Source organism: Caloenas nicobarica, chromosome 3 (assembly GCF_036013445.1).
Source record: "Caloenas nicobarica isolate bCalNic1 chromosome 3, bCalNic1.hap1, whole genome shotgun sequence".
Lineage (NCBI taxonomy): Eukaryota > Metazoa > Chordata > Aves > Columbiformes > Columbidae > Caloenas > Caloenas nicobarica.
Window position 1 is genome coordinate 111,498,546 of NC_088247.1, and position 15,444 is coordinate 111,513,989.

Below are 15,444 nucleotides of genomic sequence, written 5' to 3' on the forward strand. Positions count from 1 at the left end.
TTATGATTCTAACTTCGAGTTTATCTTTCTGAGGAAACCCAAGTTTAAGTCTGGTTTTTTCTTTGTTGTGAGCTTCTGCATTCCTGGGCTACTTGAGTGTAAAGTGTCACGCAGAATTAAAGTATTTGCTGGTGAACCTGGACAGACAATAATAATTACTACATTGAAGCTTGTTTTCTGTGCAGTTGAGGCACAACAGCGTACCCTTGGTTTTGTTTTGGATAGATCTGGATTAATGCTGGCTCACAATTATTACTCACAGGGCATTATCATTTCAGATCTGTGCATCTACTTTTAAGGTATGTCAATTGCTGTAATTAATTAAAGTGCTGCAGATGCTGCTGGTTAAGCCAATTTAAAGAACAGAGCATGAATTTCCAGTTATGTGAGCTAGATAATGATAATGCCTTAACGTGGTAGTCACTCCTGTGAGCCAATTACTGCTCGAGGTAGCTGAAGCAGGTCTGTGGTTCACTCTCTGCTTTCACCCGTTCTGAGAATACATGTCTCCTTTTTATGCTTCTTACTGCTGAGTAATCTTAGTTTTCCTCCCTGGTTGTGGGGTGGTCCGACTGACAGCTTTTACTCTTAATAAGCTTAGAGGTAATAATCCAAGACCTGTAAGTCACATGTACAATATGCCTTTTAGTTTCATTTTTTCATGCTCTTGTTTGGCCAAAACATCAGGCTCTCTGTAATATTATACGAGTGCTATTGCTGACTACCTGGAACTGAAGCACTACTTTCTGAATATTGATTAATGCAGATGTCTCTAAGTGTTTTAATGTTACACTGAGTATGAGATTAAGCTTGTGTGAGTTTTGTTTGAGTTTTTTGGTGGGTTTTTTTATTTGGTTGCTTGTTGGGTTTTTAATTATCATTTATTTCCTTTTATTGTGGAATATTTGTAGATATGAATGGATCAAATATTAAGTTCATGAACACTGAGATTTTTTTCAGTTCCATAAGTTAGGTTACCTTCTCAGCCACAGAGTGGGGAGAGAAAACCCCTTTCATTAGGGATACATTGTATTTATTAATTTATTATTGTATTTGTTTTTGATGGCAACATTATATGTTAATAAATAAACCATTAGCAACATCTTTTCTTTTTATTCACATGTGAACTTGTTTCTACGGGAGTTTTAGAAATATTGACAGTGCTTGTGCCTGTAACACTCAAAAAATGTTCCTGATGTAGCTGGAATGTGGAGAATAATGTATTTTAAAAGAATATGTAGAAACTGATTATTTGAAACTGGTATTTACTTTGTAACACTTATTTTTGTGAATTATAATTTGTGCAGGTCTAATAATTATATATATATAGACATTATAAATAAATGGGAAGCTGTATGATATGGGACATACTTGCTGTTTGACTTGCCAATGCCCAATTTCAAGTTTCAGGCTTCGATTAGCGAGACTTTGTGCTATGATATATTTCTGTATTTTTGGAAACAGCAGTACGATTGTGTCAGGTATATTTTAGTAAGGCTAAAAACACCCTAGTAACCTCTGAGTGGCAGCCCATTAGTATTGCGGAGGGGCCGAACCTTAAGAAAGTGAGTGCAGCTGTGTTCATATGCAAAATGGGGGGAGAGTGGAATTTTCCTAGAATTGCAGCAGAGAGAACAGGTTTTCATCCTGGATCTGTAAACGTAAAGCCTTAAAGATTTGGGATGGTTCAGGGAGCCTGGTGTAGGTGCATGGAAAACACGCCTGGAAGATGAACAGGGGAACATTGTTTTGTAGTAGCTGAAGCTTGGGCCGGGACAGAGAAGGAGGAAATTGGCTGCAGAGGAGAAAAGAGTCCATGATTTCTAGAGGGAGTGGAAGAGAACAGAGTGCACTACTTAGATGTCTCTGGCCTCATTCCAGAGAGTGGAAATAAAGACAAGAAAGTGCTTGTGAGCATTTATAGCTTTGTCCTTTTGTGTGTTCTTATGTGACCTGAAGCAAAGAAAAAAAAAAAGCTTTTTTGGAGGATCCTTATAAAAATCTTTCACTTCAACCATTCTCTGTCGGCAAGGACGAGGAGTTGAATACACACGGACTGGGATGGGAAGCATAAATCTCTGTAAAATACTGGGCAGCCTGAAAATGCAACTGCGTGTGATGACTGAGCTGTTCTCAGTTTGCTGCTGTCAAAATGGGTGGTTTCTTGCTCCCTCCTCTCTGCTCCCTGCTTCATGCTGCTGCCCCTTTAGTGCATCAGCCACGGTGCTCACCTGGCCTTTGCAGTGCTCATTCATCTCCTGAAAACATTTGTGCTGTTAGTTTGTGTGGTGTGTGTGGTTTTGGTTTGTTGTTTGGTTTTGCTTGTTTTTTCTTGGGGGGAGTGGCTTTAAAAAAAGAAGTATTTTGGCTTTCGTTGGTTTTGTTTGTTTTGTTGTTTGTTTGTTTTCCTGGATGAGTTTTCTGCTGGTTTAGTGAGAGGAACTGGGTTATGAAAGAAGAGCCAGCACAGTGCAGGGCTAGTGCGAGGCAAGAGCATGTGGCTGGAAAAGCGGGATGCAGGTAGGACATAAGTTAGGAGTCAAACACCACCTAATCAGCTGCAGCATCATGTAGAAGTTGTTATCTTGTGGCACTGCTCTGGATGAGCGAGATGAGGAGAAATGGGTGTTTCTGGGAGCCCTCGTGCTTCTCATGCCTTGCGGGAGCTCACACGTTGCACTGCAGTGCAGCTGCTCCAAATAGTCCTGGTTGCCTTTGCTGGCCCCATCTTGCCCTACCTGCAGTGTGTCACTGCTGGGGGGACCTTCCTCCAGATGGGTCTTGGCTGCTTCAGGCAGCTGCCAGCTAATGGCCGTGTCCATCTATGAGGAGCAGAGACCACGTAGTAGCCTGCTTGGATCAAAACAAGCTTTCCATCTTCTCTCATCCAGTGCTGTGGTATTTCAGGGGCGCCCCAAGAAATCACCTTCTTCTGTGTGGAGCACTGGCCATCCTTTCTAAAGCCAACTTGCATCAAATATCCCTTGCTTTGGGCTGTTTCCTGCCTCACGTTATAGTAGGGCTCTCTCTCCTTGGTAGGAAGATGAAAACCGTAAGTTCACACTTTGGTTTTGGTGGTGTTTAAGAAAGAAACTTAATAGACTTATTTTTGTGACACCGAGGTGTTAGAGAAGATTTTATTAAGGTGCGATACCATCAGTCATTGTTTGAATTGTAGAAGAGAGTGAGACCACATTGCCTGGGTGAGATTTGTGGCTTAGGAGTCATTGTGGCCAGACCTCCTCCTAACCTGAGTAAGAGCTGCACTTGCTGCTATATAGCTACACTAAAAATAAATCCTCTCTTGCAAAAGTATAATACTCTGCACATGCATGTGTGTGCACGTGTTTGTTTTCATGTGCTGTAAAGCCCAAGATAGAATCTCCTGTTTTATAAGGGCTAATAGTATGTTCCCAGATTTAACAAGGTGCTTAATCGCACGGCTTTCTTTAACTTGATTTAATTACACGTAGATCATATGCTTGAAGTCAGACGTGCACATGAATACTTTCCTGAACCAAAGTGCATCCTTCTTGGTGTCACTATACCACTGTGTTTAATGGACATGGAAGATTTATGGGCCTTATAGACAAGTGTTTACGCATGTGATAGCTGGAGTTAGTAACACTAGATCAGGGGCAAACTCTGTTACAACTGGCTGTAAGTTTCCATAAGACTTCTCCAATACATCTTCATTTTCATTATATTTTTCATGTGATAGGAGAATCTTGTAATTATGATTTGCTCCCTGTCCTACTTAGTTTTTCAGTCTTTTTTTGGTTAAGTTTTATAACACAAGTTATGTCTAAATAAATCAAATTGTAGGCCAGAATTTGAAAATTTATTTTTTATTATGTTAAATATACAATATAACTATTGCTGTTTGTTATGACTACAACATATTGCTTTGGGACATAAAGCTCTTACTAACCAGTAGTTGGTGAGAAGAAAAAGAAATGGTGTAGCAAATTTTTTGCAATTAAAAATTTGGAAAAACTTGTTTAAGAAAACGTTAGCTCAAGAACACGCATCTTTTGTCGGTATAATATGCAGCCTTGAACACAAGTCTTTATCAGCAGTACAGTGTTTCATATTTAATCAACATAAAATGAAGTGCTTCCCTCACATAAATGTAACACAGATCAAGTCTCAGCCAAAGCAAATAAAAGAATGAATGCTTTGTTAATCATCCATAACTAATTTGTGCATACACAGAAAAAAATGAAATCTGTTTTTGACAAGAGCTTTTTCATAGAAGCAGTGAGGGAAAACTGAACATGTAATGTGCATTAGTAATAGTGAATAGCAATGGCGAGATCTGAGATGTTTGCCTGGGACAACTTCTATTTCTTGATAGTAACAGCATTTAACGGAAGCCTAAGATAAGAGAAGGGAGGAATTTTTTTGTTTGCCAAAATATAAGACGACAAACCTGTGCTGAAGCAGACATGGATGGGTTCTTGTATGCCTCGCCGTATATTCATTAAGTATTACGGGGAACTGCCACATATCTCTGTGACAAACTCAGCTAATAGATAATACACAGTGGAGAAAATGTTAAATGCATTGCTTCTTTGCACAGGCAATATCATTGTGTTGCTCTAGTGACAGTGTGGTTATGGTTGACAGGGCAGCTTCATTACAACTGCCTGTTTTCAGGCTATTGCAGGTTTAAAAAAAAAAAATCACCCACTGGACTGAATTTTTTTTTATGCCTGTCAGCCTTGAGGTGAATTTTACTTAAAGTGCAAAGTCAGAAGAAATCCATATAGCTGTTTCCCTGATTTAAACAAATTTGGAGGGAGGGGTGAATGGGCTTTGAAAAAGTCGATGTGTTTGTTTATTGCAGAGCTGCATTTGGAATGCTTTGCATTTGTCCTTGCTGCTAAAATATATATTATGTTGTTTATAAATGCACATATATAAAATAAGTGACTACACCTGCACCATACGTTATTCTCACTTTTTTTGTGTGCATAGAGTGTGACGGCTGAGATGTCTTACATGTGTGAGCATGCCCCTGTTCTAGCTTCACACAGATCTTAATTTTCAGCTACCTCTCTTTTGCCCTGGTTATATACCTCCCCTTTGCCTCCTGCTTCTTCCCGCATATGTCAGATTCAAGTCGCGTGCCATTGGTACGGCATTAGCTAGATCCATTGGTTCAATTTTTTTAAAAAAATTTTTTCTTCCTTTACTCTGTAGTGGGGAGTACTGCATGCAGGAACCATCACTTGCAAACCACACTGCTCTTAGATAACAGCTTGGAGTAGGTTTGCATATTAAAGTTGTCTCGCTTAGTTTTTTGTCCCTGATGGTGAGCTGCAGGTTTGGAGAAAAGAAATAGCAATAAAGTGGCATGGGCAGGAGAACTGTATGCTTGTATGAACACACTTTCTTGAAGAGTCAACTCTTTCAGAGTGAATTTTGTGATTGGGATCATGAGCACAGAGCTGTAAGAGTTATAGTGGTCTTGGAACGTGTCCTCCAGGGTCATAACTGGGAAATAGAGAGAGGAGGAGGAGCACTTGCAGGTCAAATAATTTCTCTGTGGTTTGGGGGCCTTTTCCAACTGTGTTATATCCTCTTGGGATTATATATTTTTGTTTTGGCATGTGGTTAAAGTGAAGTTGTGAACAAGAGAGAAGAGAATAAAAAATCACAATCATGAATTTAATAATAGATACGTTGGTGCTCCAGTAACAACTGAGATGTTCACTTTAAAAAACATCATGCTGGGTTTTTTTGAAGAGGGCTTTTAGCCTAAGACTAAGGTATTATCAATATGATAAATAATTTGACGTGAGGGGGCTGGTTCTGACAAGGAGAACAGCTGCTTTATGAGCATCACTGCTTAGCACGCAGCCATCAGGTACTACAGACCATACATCCATTCATTCTGTGCTTTTCAAGTTGAGGTCCACCTTTCAGTACAGAAAAAATAAGTCATAGTATCTTCCCTTGACATCATTAAAAGCTTTTTCTGTATCATAAGCCTTGCAAATTTTATTTCATTTAATATTGTGCATTCACTCTATGAAAGTTATCCTCAGATAATAACAGTTGGTTGATGACAGACTGGTGTTTTACGAAACAGGTTTTATCTATGCTAGATCATTAAGTCTAGGCAATGTTACATGCCATTGTAAAATAGAATATTTTTTGGAAAGGTGAACTAGAGTATAAAGGTCACTGGAGCAGTTAATCTTTTGACCTTGTTTCTTCTTTAATGACTGTTACCTCAAACTCACTTCCTTGTTGGAGATTACAAAGGGGATGAATAATGTGTTTATGTTTGCGAGTTTGTTTAAATAATCTGGAGTTAATTCAGGGGTCTGTATTGTATGTCTTCCTGCACAGCATTTGTTTCCTCAGGAGAAGGCTTGGAGTTAAGCACAACCTGATGTACAGAGCTACAGACCTTTCAACGACTGTTCTTAATAGTATATTGAACTTGTGTTAAATATTTGCTGCTGAGCTTGAGGTATTATTTCAAACCTACCTTTTTAATGTCAGCGATTCTGGGTCTTTGTCTTGATGTGACACCAAGAGAGACTAAGCAAATTTAGAACCTGGAATGCAAAATGAAAAGAAGTTCATAGAATCACAGAATGTTAGGGATTGGAAGGGACCTCTGGAGATCATCTAGTCCAATCCCCCTGCCGGAGCAGGAACACCCAGATGAGGTTACACAGGAAGGCGTCCAGGCAGGTTTTGAATGTCTCCAGAGAAGGAGACTCCACAACCTTCCTGGGCAGCCTGTTCCAGTGTTCTGTTACTCTCACTGCGAAGAAGTTTCTTCTCATATTTAAGTGGAACCTCCTGTGTTCCAGTTTGTACCCATTGCCCCTTGTCCTATCACTGGTTGTCACCGAGAAGAGCCTGGCTCCATCCTCGTGACACTCACCCTTTATGTATTTATAAACATTAATGAGGTCTCCCCTCAGTCTCCTCTTCTCCAAGCTAAAGAGCCCCAGCTCCCTCAGCCTTTCCTCATAAGGGAGATGCTCCACTCCCTTAATCATCTTTGTGGCTCTGCGCTGGACTCTCTCCAGCAGTTCCCTGTCCTTCTTGAACTGAGGGGCCCAGAACTGGACACAATATTCCAGACGCAGTCTCACCAGGGCAGAGTAGAGGGACAGGAGAACCTCTCTCGACCTACTAACCACCCCCTTTCTAATACACCCCAGGATGCCATTGGCCTTCTTGGCCACAAGGGCCCAGTGCTGGCTCATGGTCATCCTGCTGTCCACCAGGACCCCCAGGTCCCTTTCCCCTACACTGCTCTCTAATAGGTCATTCCCCAACCTATACTGGAACCTGGGGTCGTTCCTACCCAGATGCAAGACTCTAGACTTGCCCTTGTTATATTTCATTAAATTTTTCCCCGCCCAACTCTCCAGCCTGTCCAGGTCTTGCTGGATGGCAGCACAGCCTTCTGGCATGTCAGCCACCCCTCCCAGCTTGGTGTCATCCACAAACTTGCTGACAGTACACTCTATTCCCTCATCCAAGTCGTTGATGAATATACTGAATAGTACTGGTCCCAGAACTGACCCTTGAGGCACTCCACTAGATACAGGCCTCCAACCAGACTCCGCCCCATTGACCACAACTCTCTGGCTTCTTTCCTTCAGCCAGTTCACAGTCCACCTCACTACCCGATCATCCAGTCCACACTTCCTCAGTTTAGCAGCGAGGATGCTGTGGAAGACTGTGTCAAATGCTTTGCTGAAATCAAGATAGACCACATCCACTGCTTTGCCATCATCTATGTAAGATGTAAGCAACAGAAGGGCTTTTCACACCTGAAGCCAATAATTAATAGGTAACTGCTTTACCCTCTTTTAAAAACACATTTATTTTTCTGCTAAAGACTGACTTCTGTCAGGGGACACTAACTGGACATCACTCTTGTGTAACTATTTGAAGCTTCAGTAGCACCGTTTGTGTGATACTTCTGCATGGAGCAGGTGGACAACAGAGTGAAGCACAAAAGTGCAGATTTCCTGCCAGATGAATTAGGGCTAAAGTGCCAGGCACTGGTAGGTAAGCTTAAATTCAGATTTTATAACAGGTATTGCCTATTGTTGAAAAACAAAAGCAAAAACCAGAAAACCCCTTTAGTCAATACATGGCAAAATGTGGAGTTATGAGTTGCTGAGCAACAAAATAAAGCTGTGGGTATCAAGTCAGCTCTACTGTTCTCTTCCTGGAAGGAGGAGATCTCATGTGACAGGCGTTTCTTACTCCAATTTCAGCTAAAAATTTAGAAACCAACTTTATCATCTGCTATTTCTCCTCTTCTAGCATTAGGTAAATTATCTGTATTTCTACTTTGTTTTGAAGCTAAGTCTATGGAAGTACTATATGGTTATACTCTTCAAAATCAGGGAGGAGAAAAATAACCCCAAACCAGGGGGATACTGTTTGGAAGTGCCCAGCTGAAGCGGAGCTCAGGAGTTGGTCTCAGAGGTGGACAGCACGCTGTGAAGGATCCAGCTCAGCAGCACACAGCTCACAGAAAACGAAAGACTCTTATTTTCTGCCAAACTGCCAGCCCTGCGTACAGTACCTTTCCCAACAGCCAGCCTCACCTGCCATGTAGCAGCAGCAGCTTGAGCCCAGACTTCTTTAAATCTGCTCCTTTGAGAGCAAAGGTTTGAGGATTTAAGCAACCACTTCATAATAACAAGTGTCTCTGCCAACTTCAGCCCAGCCTCCATGAGCTCATGTCCTGTGTTCATGGCAAAATTAAAATTCTGTATGGGAGTTACAGTAGGACTTAAACTTATAGCCTTTGCTCAATGGCTTCTGCTTAGCAGTGATTTATGTAGTAATACATGCAGACTTGCACATAGCTGTACCATGTACCTTAGCAGGCCCAGGGTCATGTAACTGACTGCTGGGAGAGGGACAGACAATCCCTACCATGCAATGATCCCAACGGGGCAGAGCAAACGGCTACAAAAGGGAAATAGAATACCAGACAGTATTAGGGTGTTAGTGAGCTCAGCACTTTGGGATCTAGGCATTGCAGGAAAGGATGTGATTTTTGTCGCTACTGAGTGATAGGAGATAGTCAAGTATTCCTGGGCTTCTGAGCAGTACAACACAAGCTCAGTACAACAAAAGCAAAAATTCGTGTACTCTAAAAAGCTAATGTTTGCGTAGAGCATAAGGACAGAGTTGAGCAGATGATTGAAGGCATCTAACAGTAAATTCAAACCTGTTGTTGATGGCAAAAGAGGAGCTTGCACAGAATCTCTAGAGTAAGCAATCTGAAAGAGCAAGGAGGAGAAGGGCTACAACTACTTGAGTAAATGTTTCTCAGCATCAGTTATCAATCTAACTGCATCCTTCTGTGGGAGAGTGTTCAGGAATTGTTTCTGTTTTACTAAACAGGAGAAAGCGATGAAGACCTTTTAAATGGATACATAAAGCAGTTATCCACATCATTTGCAAGACTGAGTATTTCAGGATTCCGAACTTCTCTGCTACTTATTCAATTTGTCCAGTTCACCTGTAAAGTTTTTTCTATTGCCTTTAGTAAGCATCAAGCCAACTTTAGAAGCGGATACCTGTCTCATACACATGGCCTATTAATAAATTGCTTGACTAAAATTTTGGTTGTGCACATTTTTTTTGCCATCTGTCCAGCAGTTGTTTAAGAAGCTTAACAGTATTTTTGTTAGCAAAACAGATCTCCAAATTTTCTCGGTGGTAGTTTGCATAGTGTAGATGAATTACCTCCATTTATTAGGTATCATTTCACTATCTAAACCTCCTATCTGATGTTAATCTTTGGAGATTTCTAGAGTCTGTAAAGGCAAAAGATCAGTCTCTGAAGATGAACAGTCTGTTGTTACCCACAGCAAATTGCTTGAGCACACCCATGGGTATGATTTTGGTCAGAAAATACCATTCACTACATATCTCAGCTGCTCAGAGTGCATGTGAAATCTCATGGGACTGTCCTAAAAGCAGACCATAAGAAGACAGTAGCTGTAGGAGGATACTGTGTTTTCTTTTTACTTCCTGAAAGTATTGTCTCCACTGGTGCTCAATAAGAAACGGTGTGTTTTGCTTTTAATATAATGATTCATCAATCTGTACGTGCTATAAAAGCCATCATGTTGGTGTTTTTGAAGTCACCCTTTAGCCTAAACAGAATTTGACTCAATCGGACAAGGACAGTGGTCACTTTGTGAGCATCACAATTTTGAAAAACATATATACATATATAAATAAAGTGTAGCTGTTTCAACATTTTTATATTTTTAATTTCCTTCCCAGTCCTCATGTCTAGGACTTGGACTTTTCTGGTACATGCAGAGTTTTTTAAACATTAAATTCTCCACTCAAATGCATCATAATTCTTAATAATGTTCTAGATACCTTGAACCATTATTTGCTTTTAAACAAGTTTTCGGCACAGATCGTGCTGCCTGCATTTGGTCCTCCAAATCTCCCATCCAACTGTCTAAATTATTTTAACTGACGTAGTTTCTAATTTACTCTCTCCAGTTGAGAGAGCTCCCTGTAGCCTGTCTATTTTAGCATTTAATTGCTGTATACTCTTACAAATTAAATTCCGCAGCGATCCATTTTGCTCTGCTGGTGAAGCAGTGATCTTGTCATCTAAGCAAGATGGCGCTTGCAGCTCAGCAAGCGAGATGTTCGAGCATCTTCCTTCGAGATGTTCTTCGTTTATTTCTGAAGCAAAAAAAAAGGAAAGCGAAATCCTCAAAACTTGTTCATCTCAATGGGTTTTTACAGCTAGAAAAATTGCTTTGTCTAATTATTTTATGCCCAAGCGTGCAGCAGAATGCTCCTCTTTAAAATTTGCATATCTATGTGGGTTTTTTAGCAGTTGCTTTTATAAAATGTGAAAAGACAGACTCTAAAAATGTTACACTGTATGTCTTCCTTTTCAGGGAGAAAGGTCATGAAAACTTGTCTTCCCTGATGAGGTTGGTTTTGGATGGTGTTTGTACAGGACTTATGCATCACTTAATGTATTTCCATTAGAGAGGGTGAGGGACCGTTTAGTATTTAAATAATTAAGAACAGTACTTTTTGATCTAGTTTCTGCAGAATGGAAATATATTGCTGTGTTTTTCTCAATATGTGTGTTTCGAAAGGAGGGCAGTTGAGTCTTGGGAATTAAAGACTGCAGTGCAGCAGGAGTTAAAGGTCTGTACAGGCAGTACTTTAACTCACATGTTAAGGAAAATAAAACTCGAAAGATCAGAGACTGTCTTTTTTTTTTAATGTGAAAAATTTACAAATTTGTATTTTTGTAGGCAATTGGAACCTGAAGAGTCAACTTCTGTCTTTGGCCCACAAAGTGATTATGAAATTAATTCCTTTCTCAGGAAGACTGAACTTGATTGCCAAGTATGTCTTATTCTTCAGAATGCCTCAGGATATTTAGTGCTAAGAGAATCATCTTGCACATGGCTGGCTTCTTTCCTTCGTACCGGCACATGGCTGCCTGCACTCTTGTCTCCTTCCTCCTCTACTCCAGTTAACCCCAGCAGATTTCACCAGGAGTTGCTTATGGTGATCTTCACTGGGAGAACTTCCCCTCTTCCTTATTCGCCTTCTCTTATTCACTCTCTGATCCAGAAAATCTGAAGCGGCAAATAGCAAGACAATAGTTTATACAATAAATAGATATTAAGTGAAAACGTAATTCCACATCTTTCCAAAAGTCTCGTGCCTTGATGTCCATGTCCAGCTTTTGGATGCTTGCAAGCTTAATGCTCTGTCCTTTCTCTTCACTTCAGAGTCACCATTAGGTTGGCTTTGCTTGTTTGCTTTGACTTTTTTAGTGAAATCACCTTGATAAAGACAACATGCATCTCAGTTATGTTATCAGATAAGATCATTTGTACTAGAGAAAGTAGTTCTTCCCCCCCAAAATACACCTTCAGTTTCTCAAAGTCACTGAAGTGTATTTGTATTTCCTACGGTACCTTGCAGAGACCTCATGGGAGGTCTCAGTGTTGCTCTTGTAGCATTGGGTGTAACAGGTGAGCCAGTGCTGAGAAGGTATTGGTAGGTACACAGGGAAATAATCCAGGTCTTTGTTAAATCGGGGTTGTTTACGGCTGCTGGGAAATGATTTTCACAGTCTAACTGTGAAGAGCGTAATACATCAGAATACAGGCATGGGGTGGCTGATCAGAGGCTCATCCAGAAGGCTGGAAGCAAGTACGCATGATCATGATTTGTTCCCTACACCTGTTTCTCACTGGGTATAGATACACCTGGTCTTTTTGGGAGTGTTTTCATTGATGAAGGGGAGTAAGGACATGACAACAGACATGCATCCTCTTTAAAAAGAGGAAAAAAAGATCGTCAACTTTTTTTTTTTTTAAAGGAAAACCTAATTGCATAATTTGGGAATAGTGAACAAATGAAGAATCTTTCCACATAATAGAGTTACACTGCGAACTATCATTTCAATAAGAATAACACTGATACCATGATACTGATTTTAAAACCAGCTAGGATATAGTTGGTTTTTGTCTGCAAGCATAAGCTCATCCCAACCGGTTCAAAGAAGAGCCAAGTCCAAAGCGTGACAAATGATTCCTAGTCATTAGAGCCCATGGGCAGAATGTTTTCCTTTGGGCTGACTGCAGGTGGGGGCATCTTCAAGGCAGAATTGTAGAACCATCGAACAGCCCAGGCTGGAAGGGACCTGGAAAGATGTCTGGCCCAACCTTTTGTGAGAAAGAGAGCCTAGGTGAGACTATCTAACACACAGTCCAGTCGCATCTTGAAAACCTCCTGCGATGGGGACTCTGCCACATCCCTGCAAGGTTGTTCCAGTGAGTGATTGTTCTCGCTGTAAAAAATTTATTTCTTAAATTGATATGGAACTTCTCCTGGTGCAACTTGTACCAGTTGCCCGTTGTCTTCTTCATGTGGCTCCAAATTAGTTTGTAATTTCTACTTGCTCCTTTTCTGTTTGGCAGGAAAACACATGCACCAGAATTGGCAAGTAGTTTTTACTGTTCCAGTTGCATAAATATTTTCACACCACATTATATACGTCAGTTTTCTCTAAAGAACCTTAAAAAAAAATAGTAGAGGTCTAAGCAATCTTCATTTCCGTTCACCATGAACACCATTTTTACATCATAGTGTGAATACTGAAAATTTAGCTTTATGAAACAAGTTACTGTTAAGATGCAAACTGCTTCCCTATGTTTACCTGGAGAAGATGCAAAAAAGAAATGCCACATCTCTCATGTTGCGTTTCGAACTGGCACCGCAGTAAGTCTTGCATTTGGTATAATGAGTTGTAATGTTTAGTTATTCTAAAGGTATGGTACAATAGCAGGTTACCGTTGTTCATATCTGTGTAATAATTGAGACTCCCTGATCGTACTTTGCATTTTACACATTGTCAGAACCTTGGACCTTAATCTTGCTCTTTGATTGACAGTCGCAGCTGGAGAAAGAGCACTCAAATTGTTTGTGATAGTCGCATCTGTTCAACTTGATTCATTTGAGAGTATTTGCATATTCTTAAGTATTTCTTCTGAGAGGGCCTAAATCCTTCTCAAGTGTTTGATGCATTTTTGAAATTCATTCATAAGGTATCTACATGCACTAATAGTTCTGTATAATATTGCTGTGTGTAATCTGAGAGATAAGACTAGTTTTTTAAACAAGGTATTCTTTGGGGATGACATATTACATTCTGACTTATTCTACTGGGTGGAAATGTCAAGTACTTTGAAAAAGGATGCTTGAATGTTGTGATCGAATTAGTATTCTTTATTCAACACAAATCATCAACTGCAGTAAAATGTAGTCTTATTATGAAACATTTTTCAAGAGTTAACTGCAGAGGTTTTTTGTTTTATTTTTGTTACTGGAGCTTTATTAAATATAATTGTTCCTTTGCTGCTGATGCTGATATTAGATGGAACAAGAGAGTAGATTCTTAGATGCATTTTAGATTAATTTGACTGAATTGTTCAACTGTGAGCAACACCTTTGTCTTGAAATATAACTTAGGCTTTTGAAATACAACTTAGGTTTTTATCTTTCTCTATTCTTGATTTTTTTTTTCCCTTGCAAAATTTTTATCAATATTTTTGGAAACATTGTCAACTTTAATTTCAGAAACATGTCACTCTTAAATGTACATGTAGAGCACAACTAAGAAGTACCCCTGCTTTGAAAAAATATTTAGGTATTACATTTGAGCCTTGAACAGAGACAACATATTAACTCAATGGCCTCATACCATTACATAAAGAAATATATGCATAATTGAAACCCATGTAAGTCCTAGTCCAGTCCTATCCTAGTCCAGTTTGCTGTCAGAAGAAATGGAGATACATTCCCACTTGCTTAAGCAGATGTGTGCTGCGGGTGCTGCTACAAGCTCAATCACTTAAAGACCTAGGGTCTCATATGGAAGGCCACTAATCACAGTGAATAACTTTTTATTTTCTAATCCGCTAAGCAAGTGTTCGAAGAGCCCCCATTAGTGGCTGACCTACTTTAAGAAATTTGTTTCTGTCTCTAGAAAGGACCATAGCAATCCCAGCTACCTGTGTACTTGAAAAAAAGAATGATGCAGATTTAATAAGTGGTTTGTTTTTGTTGTTGTTTCAGGTTTCAGTGCAACAGCACCTTTAATGTTAGTTTTGTTTTTCCTTTGCTTTCAGGAATCTCCTTCTGGACGCAGAAAAGCGCTTGCCACCAGCAGCATCAACATGAAGCAATATGCAAGCCCCATGCCTACACAGACAGATGTCAAGTTAAAATTCAAGCCTTTGTCTAAGAAAGTGGTATCTGCCACACTCCAGTTCTCTTTATCTTGTATTTTCCTGAGAGAAGGAAAAGCAACGTAAGTTGTTTGGTTGGGGTTTTTTTTTGTTGGTGGTTTTTCGGTTTTTAACCAGGTAGCCTGCTTTCTGTTGCTTTTCAAAGAATTCTGTGGATAAAGAGCTCTTTCTGTATAGAATGGCAGAATTCGAGAGTATCCTTCAGCATACCTGTCATTCCTGCCATACTTAGTTTCTTAGTGGAGTAAAAGTCAGTTCTTACTCTGATTTTAGCCTTGTGTTCTTCAGGGACAAGCAACTTGTCCTGTAACATTTTAGACTTCAAATTTTAGACTTAGCAGGTTTGAAATCAGTAGGAGTGTATGTTTGTATGCACATGTGTTTTCATCCAACAATACCCTTGGCAGACTGCAAGGGAAATGTGAGGAGGAGAAATTATTTCTGTTTCACCTATTTATATTTAACTAAGACTGAAAGAAGGACAAAGCCAAAGTTGTAAGGTGAGAGAGGGTGGAGTGAGAAGTAAGATTTTGAGTTGAACACAAGAAGAACATCCTGTGAAAAGAGTTCAGTTGGGCACTGGTTACCACTCTCCCTACTCACTCATGTGGTTCTGCCCCTTATT

General features: G+C 39.9%; 1 protein-coding gene across 9 annotated transcripts in view; it reads left to right on the forward strand.

Moving 5' to 3' along the window:
- The window catches only part of EHBP1 (EH domain binding protein 1), a 224,540-nt gene that overhangs the window by 70,619 nt on the left and 138,477 nt on the right, over positions 1-15,444 (forward strand). For all 9 annotated transcript variants that reach the window (XM_065631700.1, XM_065631699.1, XM_065631701.1 and 6 more), the window contains exon 6: positions 14,700-14,881. In XM_065631700.1, the coding sequence (XP_065487772.1) occupies positions 14,700-14,881 (182 nt within the window). The remainder of the gene's footprint in view (positions 1-14,699; positions 14,882-15,444) is intronic.